This window comes from Phascolarctos cinereus, unplaced genomic scaffold (assembly GCF_003287225.1).
Source record: "Phascolarctos cinereus isolate Bilbo 61053 unplaced genomic scaffold, phaCin_HiC Scaffold_4;HRSCAF=312, whole genome shotgun sequence".
NCBI classification, from domain to species: domain Eukaryota; kingdom Metazoa; phylum Chordata; class Mammalia; order Diprotodontia; family Phascolarctidae; genus Phascolarctos; species Phascolarctos cinereus.
Window position 1 is genome coordinate 634,664,963 of NW_027555847.1, and position 15,685 is coordinate 634,680,647.

The 15,685-nt window shown below is 38.7% G+C and overlaps 1 protein-coding gene across 18 annotated transcripts in view; it reads left to right on the forward strand.

The window, feature by feature from the left end:
* Window positions 1–15,685, forward strand: part of PHF20L1 (PHD finger protein 20 like 1) — a 132,008-nt gene that overhangs the window by 86,054 nt on the left and 30,269 nt on the right. For 17 of the 18 annotated variants that reach the window (XR_013486340.1, XM_078153742.1, XM_078153749.1 and 14 more), the window contains one exon: window positions 8,891–9,055. The exons of the other annotated variant lie outside the window; for it this stretch is intronic. Coding sequence is in view for 16 of the 17 variants with exons in the window: in XM_078153742.1 (XP_078009868.1) it covers window positions 8,891–9,055 (165 nt within the window). In the remaining variant the exon portion in view is untranslated. The remainder of the gene's footprint in view (window positions 1–8,890; window positions 9,056–15,685) is intronic. 18 annotated transcript variants of the gene reach the window in all.

The following is a 15,685-nucleotide window of genomic DNA, read 5'->3' on the forward strand; positions in this document are numbered from 1 at the left end:
CTATCTTCCAATTGCTCCATTCTAATTTTTAAGGAAGTACTTTCTTCAGTAGGCTTTTGGACTTCCTTTTCCATTTGGCCAGTTTTGCTTTTGAAGGCATTCTTCTCCTCATTGGCTTTTTGGACCTCTTTTGCCATTTGGCTTAGGCTATTTTTTGAGGTGTTGTCTTCAGTATTTTTTTGGATCGCCTTTAGCAAGCTGTTGACTTGTTTTTCATGATTGTTTTGCATCACTCTCATTTCTCTTCCCAGTTTTTCCCCTCTTCTCTTACTTACTTCTCAAAATTCTTTTTGAGCTCTTCCATGGCCTGGGCCCAATTCATATTTTTCTTGGAGGCTTTGTATGTAGGAGCTTTGACTTTGTTGTCTTCTTCTGGTTGCATGTTTTTATCTCCTTTGTCACCAAAGAAAGATTCTATGGTCTGCCTTTTTTTGTGAGGTTCGTTCATGATCCCAGCCAATTACTTGAGTTTTAAACTCTTTGTTAAGGTAGAGGTCTGCTTCCAGTGTGGATAATGTATCAAGCTTCAGGGGTTTTGTGCAGCTATTTTCAGAGATACTTCTAGGGACCTGTAAATTTTCAGTTCTTCCAAGGTAGTTCAATCAAAGGCGAGGTGTTTACTCCTTTCCTGGCTGTGCTCTGGTCTATGAGTGACCACAAGCTCTCTTTTCTGCCTTGGAACTGTGAGGAGGATTCTCTCTTCACCACCACTACGAGCTCCTCCTCACCAGCACTGCTTCTCACCCCAGGACTGCCACCCAGGACTGTGACCCAGATCCAAGCACGGGCAAAGCAAGAGAATCCTGCCTCAGCACCAGCAAAGAGATACCTATAATCCTCCTCTGATTGGCCACTAGATTCCCCCTCAGTCTGTGGGCTGGAATCTCAGGAGGCATCCGCCGCCCTGAGGCCACACTCTGGGACTGGGGCTGGGGCCACAGGCTTCTCTCTCACCGCAGACACAGACTTTTCCTACTGACCTTTAAGTTGTCTTTGGTGTTTGTGGGTTGAGAAGTCTGGAAACCGCCGTAGATGCCTGTGATTCAGTCCTCTGAGGTTAGCTCCAGGTTTGCTGAGGCCTGTTTTGACCACACGCCCATGCCGAACTGCATTCCTTTCCCCCACCCATCACAATATGCCTTTCCGATCAACCATCCAAGTTGTCTTGGGCTGGAAATTTATTTCATTCTGTCTTTTTGTGGGTTCTGCTGCTTTAGAATTTGTTTAGAGCCATTTTTTTACAGGTATTTGGAGAGGTTTGGGAGAGAGCTCAAGCATGTCACTACTTTTACTCCACCATCTTGACTCTGTCCCTCTTCTATACACTTTTCATACAATTATAAGAAATCAAGTTCTGCCCCTTTCTTCCTCCTTTTTGTATTAGTATTTTACTTGTATTCCCCCCTCTCTTTTCCCTCTTAATAATTTACCCTCTTACAAATTCTCAGAACAAAACCACTTCACCCTCAGGACCCATGTTTTTCTTATTTAAATTCCTCAATACCCTTTGAAGATAACCAAAATGTTGAAGGGACACTCTTTTGTTTCTTCTCCCTATTCTAGAATGTTAATACTGCATCATCATGCAGCTCCTTTTGGTTAACAAATTTACCATTGCAGGTTCCTCTCACATTTCTACGCTTCCTTCGATCTTTGAGGTTCAGAGGTCTGGATCTTAAGGGCTTAATGTTAGGGACCTCAGAGTCCATGGACCTGAGCTTTCCTGGTCTGATCACTGCAGCACTATACTGGTTTGCACCTACACAGTTGATGGTCACTTCCGAGGTTCCCAGCCTTGTGCTTTCTGACCACCCTTGGGCTTTTTCTCAAGGGAGCCCTCCATTGTTATAGTCTTTGGACACAGCTTTGCAGGCTACACCTGTCTCATCTCTAATTGCTCTGGACTCACTCACTGAGCAGTATTGGGGTATATAATAGGGTACTTTTTGTACAGTACTGGGTTGGAAGAAGTTACTTATTTTAGTTTCTTATTAGATTTTTGATCGTTCAGTCTGATACATATTTCAGTGTTGCTTGAGTGGGTGCGCTGGACAGCCTGCCTCCCATTTAGGAGCCTTCTTTGTTGAAAGTCCAGCCAGTGAACTCTTAATTGTCAAAACTGATCATCTTTTCTGGATTCTAATCCTTCTCCACCTCTCTACTTCATTTGCCACTTTTGATTGCCTTCTCATGAATATTCTCTCTTCTGGGTTTTCTTAATGTCCTGACCACTCCTCATTGCTGGTTCATCATAAACATCATGCTCCCAAACTATGGGTGGGTGTTCCCTAAGATTTTGTACTCGGAACTCTTCTCTTTTACATCTCTATTCTCTCTCTTGGCAACCTCATCAGCTTCCATGAGTTTATCATCTTTATGCAGCTGACTCCCTGATCCATATATCTAGACCCATTCTCTCCCTTCATCACCAATTGCCTACTAAACATTTCAAACTGGATAACCCAAAGACACCCGAAACTCAATCTTAACCTCCCAAAACTACTCCTTTCTAGATTTCCCAGTTTTTGTCAAAAGTACCACCATCTTTCCAGTGTTTCAGGTATATAATCTCATTGTTATCTTGGCTTCCTCACTCACTCTATTAGCTGCCAAATGTTGCCATTTCTACCTTCACAACATCTCTCTCAACTGAGTCCTTCTCTACATAGAGCTGACAACTTAGTTCAGGTTCTCATTATCGTTACTTCTTCCCTAGATTTTTACAAGACTCCTAATTGTTGACAAAGTGCCAGAGTAATTTTCCTTAAGAGCAGTGCTGATCATGTGACTGTTCTACTCAGCCCCTTCCAGTGGCTTCCCATTGCTTCTAGGATAAAATATATACTTCTTTTTAGCTTTCCAGGTACCACACAGCCTGGCTTAACCCTCTTTCCAGTCTCAAGGACATTACTCCTCCATCTCATGCTCTTCACTCTACTCAAACTGTGCTTTTCTCTATTCCTCAGACAACATTTCATCTCCTGTCACTTCTCCTTAACACTGTCTGTCCCCTGTGCCTGGAAAGCAGTCTTTCCTTACCTCAACCTTACCTCATTTCCATCTTCCTTTCATATATAGCTTAGGCACCATCTACTGTCTTTCCTGTCCTACTCCCAAAGTCTCATGCCATCCCTCCCAAAATACTTTGTATTTAACTACTTTTATGTATATACATATATTTATTAACTTTACATTTGGGCTGTTAATACATTTTTGTATGTAATTAACTCTCCCATTAAAATCTAATCTCAGCGATGATAGGGTTTGTTTTATTCCTTACACTTTCATCCCCAGTATCTATCAGGGGTGCTTGGGATATAGTAGGCACTTAATAAATACTTCTTTATTGATTACTTGACTGCTTGATTTGTCTCTTGGAATTTGGCTTTTGACTCTTCCATTCTATAGAAATTCCTTTCTTAAAAGTTATTATTGAATTCTTAAATGCTAAATTTAGTGAGATTTTCTCAATCTTCATTTCCTTACAGCATTTGACACCACAAATCTCTTTCCCAATCATATTTATTAAATGCCAGCTATGTGCCAGATATTGTCCTAAATGCTGTGGATACAAAGAAAGATAGAAAGACTGTCTCTGCCCTTGAGGAGCTCACGATGTAATGGGGGAGACAGTATGTAAATACCTATGTACAAAAAAACTTCATATACAGGATAAATGGGAAGTAATCAGCAGAGGGAAGGCACTAGAATTAAAAGCAATTGGGAAGGGATTTCTGTAGAAAGCAGGATTTTAGCTGCGACTTGAAGGAAATGCAGGGAACCAGGAGGTGAAACTGAGGAGGCAGATCATTGTAGGCACTGGGTACAGCCAGTTGAATTACCAAAAGTCAGGAGATGGATTGTCTCGTTTGAAGAAAAGCAAGGAGTCTAGTGTCACTGTAAGAGAGATACTAGTGTCAGTAGAGGAGTACTTGGGGGAAGGCGGTTGTGTAAGATGTAAAAAGCCTGGGAAGATGGGAGGATGAAAGGAAAATGTTGTAAAAAGGCTTTGAATGTCAACCAGAGGGTTTATAATTAATCCTGGAGGTTATAGGGAGCCACTGGGAGTTTATTGATTGGGTGGGGGTGCTTTAAGAAAATCGCTTGGACAACTGAATGGAGATTGGACTGGAGTGGGTAGAGACTTATGGTTGGCAGACCCACCAACAGGATATTACAACAGTCTGGTGTGGGATGGCAGTATCAGAGGAGAGGGTCATGTGTGAGGGATGTTACTAAGTTAAAATAACAGCCCTCAACAAAAGATTGGGTACTGAGGATTAAGAGACAAAACTTGAGAGGAGGTACCTAGGTTGCAAACTTGGGGACTGGGAGGATACTTTTGACAGAAGTAGGGAAGTATGGAAGGGAAGGAAGTTTGGTGAGAAAGATAATGAGTTCAATTTTAGACATCGAATTTAAGATTTCTATAGGACATTTAGGTTGAGATGTCTAAAAGGCAGTTGGAGATACAAGACTGGAGGTCAGCAAAGAGTTGAGGACTGGATAAGTAGATTTAGAAACATCAGCATAGAGATAATAATTGAATTTTTTGGGAGCTGATGAGATCACAGAGTGAAATAGAAGAGAGAGTGAGAAGAGGACCCAGGACAGAGTCCTTTGGGATACTCACAGTTGTTGGTTGTGATCTGGATGAAGAGGCAGCAAAGGACATTGAAAAGTAGTGGGAAGATAGATAGGGGGGAAACCAGGAAAGAGAATAGTGCCCTGAAAACCTAAAGAAAAGAGAGTTATCAGGAAGAAGAAGGAGACCAACCATGTCAGAGGCTACAGAGAAGTCAAGAAGGATGAGGATTGAGGGAAAAAAAAAACATCTAGATTGGCAATTAAAAGATCATTGGTCTTTGCAGGGAGAAGTTTTGGTTGAATGATGGGGTCATAAGTCAAATTGTAGAGAATTAAGAAGAAAATAAGAAAGAAGGAAGTGAGGCATCAGTTGTAGACATCTGTCTCAGGTTTAGCCACAGAAGGCAGGAGAGCTATGGGATGAGATGGATCTAGTGATGAGGATGAGGGGAGAAGAGAGAGCCTTATGTGAATTTTTTCAGTGAAATAAAAGGCAGGGTTATCAGTTGAGATAGTGGAGGGGGATGAGGCATTGACATGGAAGGTTTGAAGAGGGATGAAAAGATTTGAAAGTGTCAGTGTGGTAAGAGGGATAATGAGTTAATTAGGGAGGTATAAGGGGATTGCCCAGCAGCAATTGAGGGCCCAGTTGATATTTTGTAACATAAATTTGTAGTGGACCTAGTCAAAATGATTGCATGGTTATCTCTTTGTTCAGCAAAATGTGAGTAGGGTTGGAGGCAGTGGATGGTGGGAGAGATCCTAAACGTTACCACTTTCCTTAGCATCCCTGATACTTCTTTTTCTTGGTTGTCCTCCTTTTTATCTGATAACATGCCGGTCTTCTTTGCTGAATCTATCTCCCAATCCCTAGCTATGGAAATCTTCCAAGGATTTGTCATAGGACCATGGGATCATAGACTAAAAGCTGTAAAGGACTTTAGAGGCCATCAAGTCCACCCCCATTTATTTTACAGTTGAGGAAATTGAGGCACAAAGAAGTTAGATGATTTTCCTAGAGTCACAGTTAGCATGGCTCTGAGCTGGAATTTGAACCCAGATCTTCCTGACTCCCAAATCCAATACTCTTTCTACTATACCATATTGCTTCTTCCTGGAATATCTTATTTGCTTTCATTTCGTTTTCTCCCTTTGTAATCTCATTAGTTCCCATATTAATTTCTAGAGATGATTCCAAAACTGTATATTTAGCTGTCATTTCTCATGAATTCCAGTCCAACATTGCTAGCTACTTGCTGGATAGCTCCATCTGGGTTGCCCCATGAGCATCTCAGATTCAATATACACATACTCCTCCCTTCCCCATTTTGACACCTTGTTGAACCAATTCAACTCTACACTGTCTTCATGTGTTGCCAAGCTACAAGCTTGTATTATTCCTACCATCAGCTTTTACTTCTGCTTAGGTACTGCTGATTGGAGCTGAAAAAAAATCATAAAACCATGTTGACTATGTTCCGTTTCAAATTTATGTTACATAATTTCAGCTGGGCTCTCACTACAGCTTCATTGTTGTTTATAGTTGTGTCTGACTTTTTGTGACCTCATTTGGAGTTTTCTAGCAAAGATCCTGGAGTGGTTTGCCATTTCCTTCTCGAGCTCATTTTACAGATGAGACATTGAGGCAAACAGGGGTAAGTGACTGCCCAGGGTCATGCAGCTAGTAAGTGTCTGAGGCCAGATTTGAATTCAGGAAGGTGAGTCTTCCTGGTTCCAGATCGGTATTCTATGCACTGTGGCGCACCTAGTTGCCCTCCTCGCTACAGCAAGGTGGTCCTTTTATACCTCCCTTATCAATTCACCATCCCACTCACCACAGCAGCTTTTCCAAAATTTTTCATCCCTTTTCAAGTCTTCCATGGCATTCCCTGGCCACCTCCCTTCACCCTTTCAGCTGTGGAACTTTCCTTGTACTTCACCAAAAATATTGCATCCATTTGCTGAGAGTTCCCTTTTCTTCCCTGCTCTTCATCTCAAATTAGTTGGATTTCTTCCCATTATTTTTTCTTCTTCAACCTTCTCACATGAAGTAATGACCCTTCTTGTAGAGGAAAGCTTCATTATCTGCACCTTTTATCTCATTCTGTCCCATCTTCTGGAGTAGATTGTCCTTTATATCATCCCATTCGTGCTGATCTTCGATCTCTCTTGTCTACTGGCTGTTTCCTTACTGTCTGTAAACCCTCATTTCCTTCATTCTTAAAAATCCTTCACTCGCTCTGACTAACCCCTCTTGCAATTATCCTGTATCTTTTCTCCATTTTTTGTTGAAACTCCTTGAGGAGACTCTCTACAATCTATGCTTCCACTTCTTTTTCTCTCACTTCTAAATATTCTGTACTCTTACTTCCAACTTTATCCTTTAACTGAAACTACTCTCTCCAAAGTTACCAGTAATCTCTTAATTGCCACATCTAATGAACTTTTCTCAATCCTCATCCTTCCTGATCTCTCTGTAGTCTTTGACATTGTTGATCATCCTTTTCTTCTGGATTCTCTTTCCTTTTTTTATTTTTTATTTATTTGGTTTTTTTTAGGCAGTTGGGATTAAGCGACTCGCCCAGGGTCACACAGCTAGTAAGTGTCAGGTGTTTGGTCTGAGACTGGAATTGAACTCAGGTCCTTCTGACTCTAGGGCCAGTGCTCTATCCACTGAGCCACCTAGCTTCCCCAGGATTCTCTTTCCTTTCTAGGTTTTCTTGATTCTGCTCATTCCTGGTTCTCCTATCTCACTGCTCCTTCTCAGTCTCCTTTCCTGGATCTTCATCCAGGTCCTACTCACTGAAACTCTTCTGGATCCTCTTCTTATCACAAAAATTCTCTTAATTGCTGATCTCATTAATTCCCATGAATTTATTTAGGGTCGCTATGCAAATGATTCTCATATCTGTTTATCTACTTATAACCTCTCTGTTTATGTTTAGACTTTCGTCTCTAACAACCTATTGGACATCTTGAGCTGGATGTCCAAAAACATCTTAAACTCAACATATCCAATATCTTTCTTCTGAAACCCTCCCCTCTTTGAAAGTTCCCTATTGCTATTGAGGATACCACCATTCTATTGATCACTCAGACTTGCAGTGTAGGTGTCATCTTCGCCTTCGCTTCTGACTCTCACCTCATATCCAGTCAGTTGCCAAGTGTTCTTCTTTTACATTATCTTTTCACTCAAGTGGCTACTACCCTGGTATATTACCTTATGCCTTGGCTGTTAGAGTAATCTGCTGGTTGATTTCCCTGTCTTAAGTCTTTCTTCATTCCATTTTATCCTTCCCTCAGCTATAAAAATAATCTTCTTAAAGTGCAGACTGTTACTCCCTTATTCAGTAAATTCCAGTGGCTCACTGTTAATTCCTAAAATCAAATATGATATCCTTTCTTTGTCTTTTAAAGCTCTTCACTGTATTTTTATCGTACACTTTACTCTCCTCCACACACTGTACAATCTGGCAACACTGGTGGTCTTAGCACACAACACTTCATCCCCTGACTCCATATTTTTTCACTAATTGTAACCCTATATTTGAAATATTCTCTTTTCTCACTTCTACCTCCTGGATTCCTTGATTTCCTTCAAGACAACTCAAATCCCACATAATACAAAACAAATTTTCTCTGCTTATGCCTTCCTGTTGATATCACCCCCCCCCCATTTACACTGTATGTATCTTGTATGCCCTTAGTTATTTGCATACTATCCCCACAATTAAAAATGTGAGTTCCTTTAGGACGGGTACCTCTCTGAGCTCAGGTCATTTTTTTATTTTTGAGACTTTATTCCTCGCAAACATGTCAGTTACCTTAATAGCATTTACTCTAATTACCAGAAATTTCAAAAGAAATTAGAACTTTCTTTCATGAGTACTAAACAGTTAGTGGGGGCGATTTTCTTCTTCTTACCGGGGTACTCTCTGATCTAATCCAGAATTATGGATAAATTAATGGTAGCATTCTTTAGATTAAATATATAGGTGATCCAGAGCCACATGTCCTCTTTGTCTGCTTTGCTCAAAGGCAGTTGCTGATGATGGGAAATTTGAATCCCTATTAAAGTTTATGTTATCTATGGACAGAATGCTTCAGAAGCCCTTTTTCCATGTCAGATCATCTGGTAAGTGATGATCAGATTGCTCATCAATAACAAGGGAAAGTTACAAAATGGTTACATTTCTGTTTTATATGACAATAACTTGAGCACCTACTTCATAACATCATTATGATGACTCTTCTCGGTTGCCTGAGAGTTTATTAAATTATTTTTTGATGTCTTATGTTGCAGACTATTCAGACTATGAAGACAGTTCTCTAGAATTTTTGGAAAGGTGCTCCTCTCCACTCACTCGGTCCTCTGGGAGTTCTCTGGCTCTGCGAAGCATGTTCACGGAGAAAAATACGTCATATCAATATCCAAGAGCTATTTTATCTGTTGATCTTAGTGGAGAAAGTATGTTCATTTAATTGTAGGATGCTTTTTATTTTAAAGCTTAAAATTACTATATGTAGAATTGGGACTAAAAGAAATAATAGTTTATTTAATGAATTAAAAATATTTACTGAGTTCCTATTGTATAAAGCACACAATTTAAGAAGTGAGGATCTGATTATATGACACTAATAGGTCATATTTATATAAGTACTTTAAGGTTTGCAAAGGAATCTTTTTCTGCATAATTTAATTTGTACTAATAGGAATAAAATTTGCTTTCAAATTTTACAGTGCATATAATAATCTCCACTAAGGTCTTATTCCAGTACCTCATCCTGGCATGGCTATGATTCTGGATTCCAAAATAGATTAAGGTGTAGCAGATCCTTTCATGCTGTAAATCCTTCAGCTCTGACCTTGGAATGGTCTGTTGTCTGAGGACAAGCCTAGCTAAGTTCAGAGAAGGCCCATCAATATAAAATTGTCCACCAGGTGATAATTCTTTTTTGCCAGAGCATTTCATTGTGACTCTAATATAAAGTATGAAGGAGTTTTAATCTGTGTCAGTAGAAAGTTGTACCCACACTGATAAAACCACAGATTTTTTTGGATGATGTTATGAATTATATAGAAGCCTCACTATGGATTCTAAAACTGTTGATGCTGATATTGTGACGTGATATGCACACGTTATGAAATTAGACAAAATAAGAGGAAAGCCTAAAATAAACACCAGAAGTTCAGATTGAGAGGAGAAAAGTTAGGAGGGACTCTAAAGTTGAACTCATGGTTGTAATCTAGCCTAACCCATATCTAAATCTTGTATCCCCTCTACGACAGCCTCAGAAATGTCCATCTAACTTCTCCTTGAATGCCTGCATTGCTAGGGAGTTTCATACTTACTGAGGTGGTCCATTCTACTTTAGAACAGTGTCAAATGTTGGGAAGTTCTAACTTTCACTGAAATGAAGTCAGCCTCACTTCACCTGCCTACTGTTGGTCCTTGTTCTGTCCTGTAGCGTCACATAGAATAAAACTGTATCTCATTCACATTGAATCTCTTCATATATTTGAAGGTAGCTTTCATTTTACTCCTATGTAGTCTCTGCTCCAGCCCAAACATTCCATGTTCCTTCAGTTGTTCTTTGATATAACATAGTCTCAAAACCCTTTACCATTCTGATCACCTTCTTCAAGGTATGCTTCAACTTGTCAATATGTATCTGTCAGCTAGGTGGTACAGTGGAAAGAGTGCTGGGTTTGTTGTAGTCAGTGTTGAGTTTAAGTCCTGCCTCATTATTTACTGTCTGAGTGACCCTGGGCAAGTCATTTAACTGCTCTCATTCTCAGTTTCCTCATCTATAAAATGGGGATCATAATAGCATCTAACTCGAGAGTCAAATGATATAGGTAAAGCACTTTGCAAACCTTAAAGTGCCATACAGATGTAGTTATTCTTACAGTATGGTACTTTCATAGTCCAAGTATTATTCTAAAATCTGTGCTTTGTACATAGCAGGTGCTCAATAAATATTTGTTGAATGAATAAAAAGAAAGGAATCAGAAAACAGAAGTAGTTATTTTAACTTGTCCAAATCATATAAATTAATATAGTTAATGCAGATTATCAAATGTTTCTATAATCTCATATGGGGCATATTTTGTGGCATGAGTAAATTCTTTCCTGGGTACTGAATTTTTGGAGATTTTAAAAATTAATTCTATTAGGTATTAGGGTGTGATTTAATACACCTGGACAGTCAGGCCTAAGGGCCTGAAAAGGTCTGGAAGACTATTTATTTGTTATTACATGAACCCCCCAAAATCATATTATTAACAGCTAAGATAAAATGTAGGAAACTCAGTTAATGCTTCTTTGATGAGCTCACCATCATTATATTTCATAGGCAAGTAAATTGTTCCCTTGAATAAGGTAGGTGTGTTAAAAGCTTCCAGATTACTTAGTGCCATTTAGAATACAGGCAGTCTTGAGCCTATATACAAATATATTACAATACAAAATTTCATGTTTAAGTTAGTAGTTAGGAACTCATCACATTTCTCAATGGAAATGGAATTAAATGTAGTGATTAGATTCATTGGCCAACAGAATCCATTTCAATCCTTATTATAGCTGAAGGATGACATTGTATTAATCATACCTAACAACCCAACCATTATATGTAACAGTGTTTCTGTGGGGAAAGGAATTACAGTACTGGCCAGAAATCAAGTCAATAAGTCTTTTTAAGTGCCTGCTCTATATATGCTAGGCCCTATGCTAAGCACCAAGGAGACAAAATGCAGAATGGTCCCTGCTTTCAAGGAACTCACAGTCTAAAAATAGGGGACAAAGCACACAATTATCTATAAATAAGATATATGCAGGATAAATTATAGATGATCTCAGAGAAAAGGCACGAACATGAAAAGAACTGGGAAAGACTTCTTGCAGAAGGTGAATTTTAAAGCTGAGACTTGAAGGAAGCCAAGAGGCAAAGATGAGGAAGAAGACATCTATGTGAAAAGGCACAAAGACTGTAGATACAGTGTCTTGTTCAAGGAGTAATAAGGAAGCCAGTGTCATTGGATCATAGAGTATGTGGAGGGGAGTAACATGATAGGAAGGATCTAAGTTATAAAGGGCTTTAAAAGTCAAACAGTTTATATTTGATCCTGGAGGCAATAGGGAACTATTGAATAAGGGAGTGTGCCATGGTCAGAACCACATTCTGCTTCTCTAGGAGTGGCTTATAGAGGTAAGAGTAGGGTTGGAAGTTCCAGAAGTTAGTTGGTGATGAACTAAGGAAAGTCCAAGGCATCCTCCCTCTGTACGTCTTCAGGTATGTTACATAGTGCATGCTGATGTACTGCCAGGTTTTTTTCTTCTTAAAACCTCAGGGATTGACCCGCTTTCTTCCTGTTCCACTACCTCTACTTGTTTCTGATCAATTCAGTTTAACAAACAGTTATTGAACACTTAATATATTCAAGGCATTTTCCAACATTTCTATCCTTCCTTAGCTCAGTTTGGCACAGAACATTCTTACAGCCACTCTCTCCTCTTATGTCCCTGAAGCAAGCATATGGACCTTTTGAGGTCTTATAAAATGTTTTTACTTCTAACAATAATAGCAAAACAGACTAGTTAAAAAGTTTTCCTTTTTCTTTTTTTTTTCACCGAGACTTTGAGTTAAAGACAAAGTTTACTTAGGTGATAATAGTATACAAAAGCACTATCCATAGTCGATGCATCTCCTGGGCATGTTGTTCACAAATAACAAAGTGGATGCTTTTGGTAGGAAGGGGAATAGGAAATCCATCAAGCCTGGGAATGCTGCTTTTAAGACCCTTGAGGTGGCTTACTCTTTGCTGCCATAAATCTTGCCATAGAAGCGTCTTGGACAGACATTGGGGTAAAGTGAGACCAGATTTCAGAATTGGTGTTCCTAGTAACAGGGATCTATGGTGTCAAGGAAAAAGAGAATAGAAAGGAAAGGAAGATGGAAGAGAAATTTCAAACATTGAAGATAGAAAGGAAGAGTTCCCATGATAACCCTTGAAAGTTGGGGCTTTCAGGGACACAGAGTGTGTATGGATAATCTGTACATGAGGGGTACGTACAAACTGATAATAGCTAAGTCAGGGGCTAATTCTTGCCTACTTTACAGCCTAAGGAGTAGTTTACTTATCTAGTAGAATTCGCAATATTATGTAATTTCATAGCATCAAAGATTTTGTATCTGGAAGGGATGTTAGATAATGGTATGATCCAACTCATTTTGGTGAAGAAACTTAGACCCAGAGAGGTTGTGACTCACCTAAGATCACAAAGCTTGTCACTGACAGCAAGAAATCGACTCTGAATTCAATACTCTTCACTATGCCACATTACTTCAAAGAAATTTAATTAGAAGGTCTCATTTTATATTCCTGATATTGATTTTTAATTCACAAGTAAATATTAAGATTGTTGATTCTTTCAACCCTTTATGAGAACTATGTTGCCCCAAATATTTTTAAGGGGGGGGGTGAGATACAAATTTAATTCAGTATTAACTCTATTTTAATAACCCTCTATTTAATGTTTTAATGGATATTTGTTGTATGCAGTGATGATTCATTGCCTAACCATGGTCTTTTAGCCTGCATGTTTGGCATGTGGCCAGTGGAGCTAATAAGGGAACATAAACTAGAAGAAGCTTCTGACTTAGATGTAGGAAATTTATTTCAGTTCCTTACCTAGAATGATACATAGTAGTATAGAGCTGGAAGGCTCAGTGATCCAAGCAGTTGAGTGACCACTTTCTTTTCCCTGGTTTTTTTTTTCCCTTCTTACTTTTCTTTCTCTGCCTGTGGTTGTTTTAGCACTTCCCTTGCCTCTTCTACCACTCTCCACTGAGCAGATAAGACTGATAAATATTCTCTTCTTTATTACCCTTTTTACTGATACTTCTGTGCAAGTGTTGGTCCATGTCTGTCCCATCTTCCCTGCCACCTCTTCTGCTCTGAGGACTTCTACCCTCACAGTTTCTCTGGGAAAACACTTGATTTTCTCGTTTTTCCAGTGATTCTTACTTCAGTCCTTTGTGTTACCAGAGTTAAAAGCATCTGTGCCATCTTTTGTATAGATGAGTGGAAAAAAATGTAATAGGGTATAGGAAGGAACTTTTTCTCCTTAGCTATTTGACAATATTCAGGAATTGCTTCACATCTATGTAGGGAAAAAATGAGTTTTTGTCTTATTCTCCTCATAAACCAGAGTGTAAAGAAACAGATTTTGTCAAAGGAAAAAAAATGGTTCCCAGATTATTCCCAACACATTGGCAGTGCTGATATAAACCTTATATTTCTGAATTTCTGTTTATCATTACCAGTCCCTTTCTGCTTGCCCCAGAATTCCCAGAACCCAGAAGTTTATCCCCTGTAGCAGGCCACAGGAGCTGCAATCATTGACAGGGAGTGGAGAGAGTCCTTTTTCCAACAATAGAAGGGAAAGAAGCATGAGAAGATGTGTTCTAGGGTGTAACAAATGGTTCTGTAGTACATTTAGTATGGTACTTTTGTGGGTTAGCCTTGGAACCTTGTCAGCATGTATAAGATTGTTTTTATAGAAAAGTGCATTCTTAATTCTAAGCAACCATAGTTGTTTACATACAGAGTTTTATAAATGGCAATTACTTCTATTGATTCCAAATTTTTCCTGACCAAACTGAGATTTACTGGAGTTCTGTCAGAAACTTAAGCTAATCATGCTAATGCATTTCACTGTTGTTTTGAAAATTGCCTGTACTTTATTGAATATATAATTTTATAAATGTATTTGCCATTAGTTCAGTATTCTTGGTGAGTTACCACCAGTTTTGTTTTCTCCAAATGTCTCAGCATACTTCTTTTTTAAAAGGATCAACAGAGGCACAAAATAAAGCATGTGTTAATATTTTTAATGTATAGCAATATGCAGCTTCCTGAAAATCAAGTATGAAACATTGTAAAAAAAATGAGAGAGCAAGGAAACAAAAATTATGACCTTTTTAGAATATTTTAGATTAAGAAAAACTGAGTCATGTTGTATTTTAAATGTTGGCAGCATGATTGGGTGATTAGGTTGACCTGCTAGGAGACTTAAAATTAATTTCTGTTTTATCTTTTTAATAGTGGAATGTGAATATTCTTTCTACCTTGGATAAATCCTAATTTTTCAAACTATATCATAGAAAGGAAGTGAGTAAAACTCCACAGAAAGATAAAAGGAAAGAGTAATTGCTATGTTATATATAAACAACAAGAGGTTGTGTGATGTAGTATATTGAGAGCCAATCTTGAAACCATGAAGAACTGGGTTCAAGTTCCCCTGTGACACCTTTTGGCTCTATAACCCCTAAGCAAGTCACTTAACTCTCAGTGTTCTAGCCAACTCGCTATGATTATAACTTTTAGAGAGGATACCAGCCTTCTTTGATGGAGATAGGTTCTTCACCTGGGAGTTCCTTAGTGAAGTAACAGATCTAATCCCTATAGAAAGAAATAAGAGGAAATTCCTTTCTTGCCCAGAGAAAGTACCTGTAATCTAATATAAGGCTTTTTTTTTTATGACTTTTTAAGAAACCTAACATTATGAGGTCTTTATACTAAGCTCCTGTTCCGTCTAGGAATATTCTCTTTTATATGCTTCTTAGCAACAGGGAAATCAGTGCTATATGAAATCAGTGCTATATTAGTCAGTACATTTTTCTTTATCGATTACTCTAATTGTTAAAGAGTTCTTATTTGTATTGGATTTGGAGTCAGCAAGACTTGGGTTTGTACTCCAGTTCAACCACCAGCAGTATGATCCTGAGTAAGTCACTTAACCACTCTGTCTTTTTACTCATCTGCAAAACGAGGAGATTGGACTCAGTAACCTCTAAAGTCCCTTCCAGCTCTATAATCCCTTGAAATTTGCCTCTCTATAACATCCATGCATTGCTCACTGGAAAGACACTGAAGTATGATTCCAGTTTCACAGGAACCAAAAGTCCATTCTTATGTAGAGAAAATTAATGCTTTAATTGAGGATTGGACCAGGTAATATAGGCAATTAGAAGTAAAAGGTATAAAGTATGATGATGTATGTTGTGCATGTGTATATGTAGTGTGTGTTCTGTC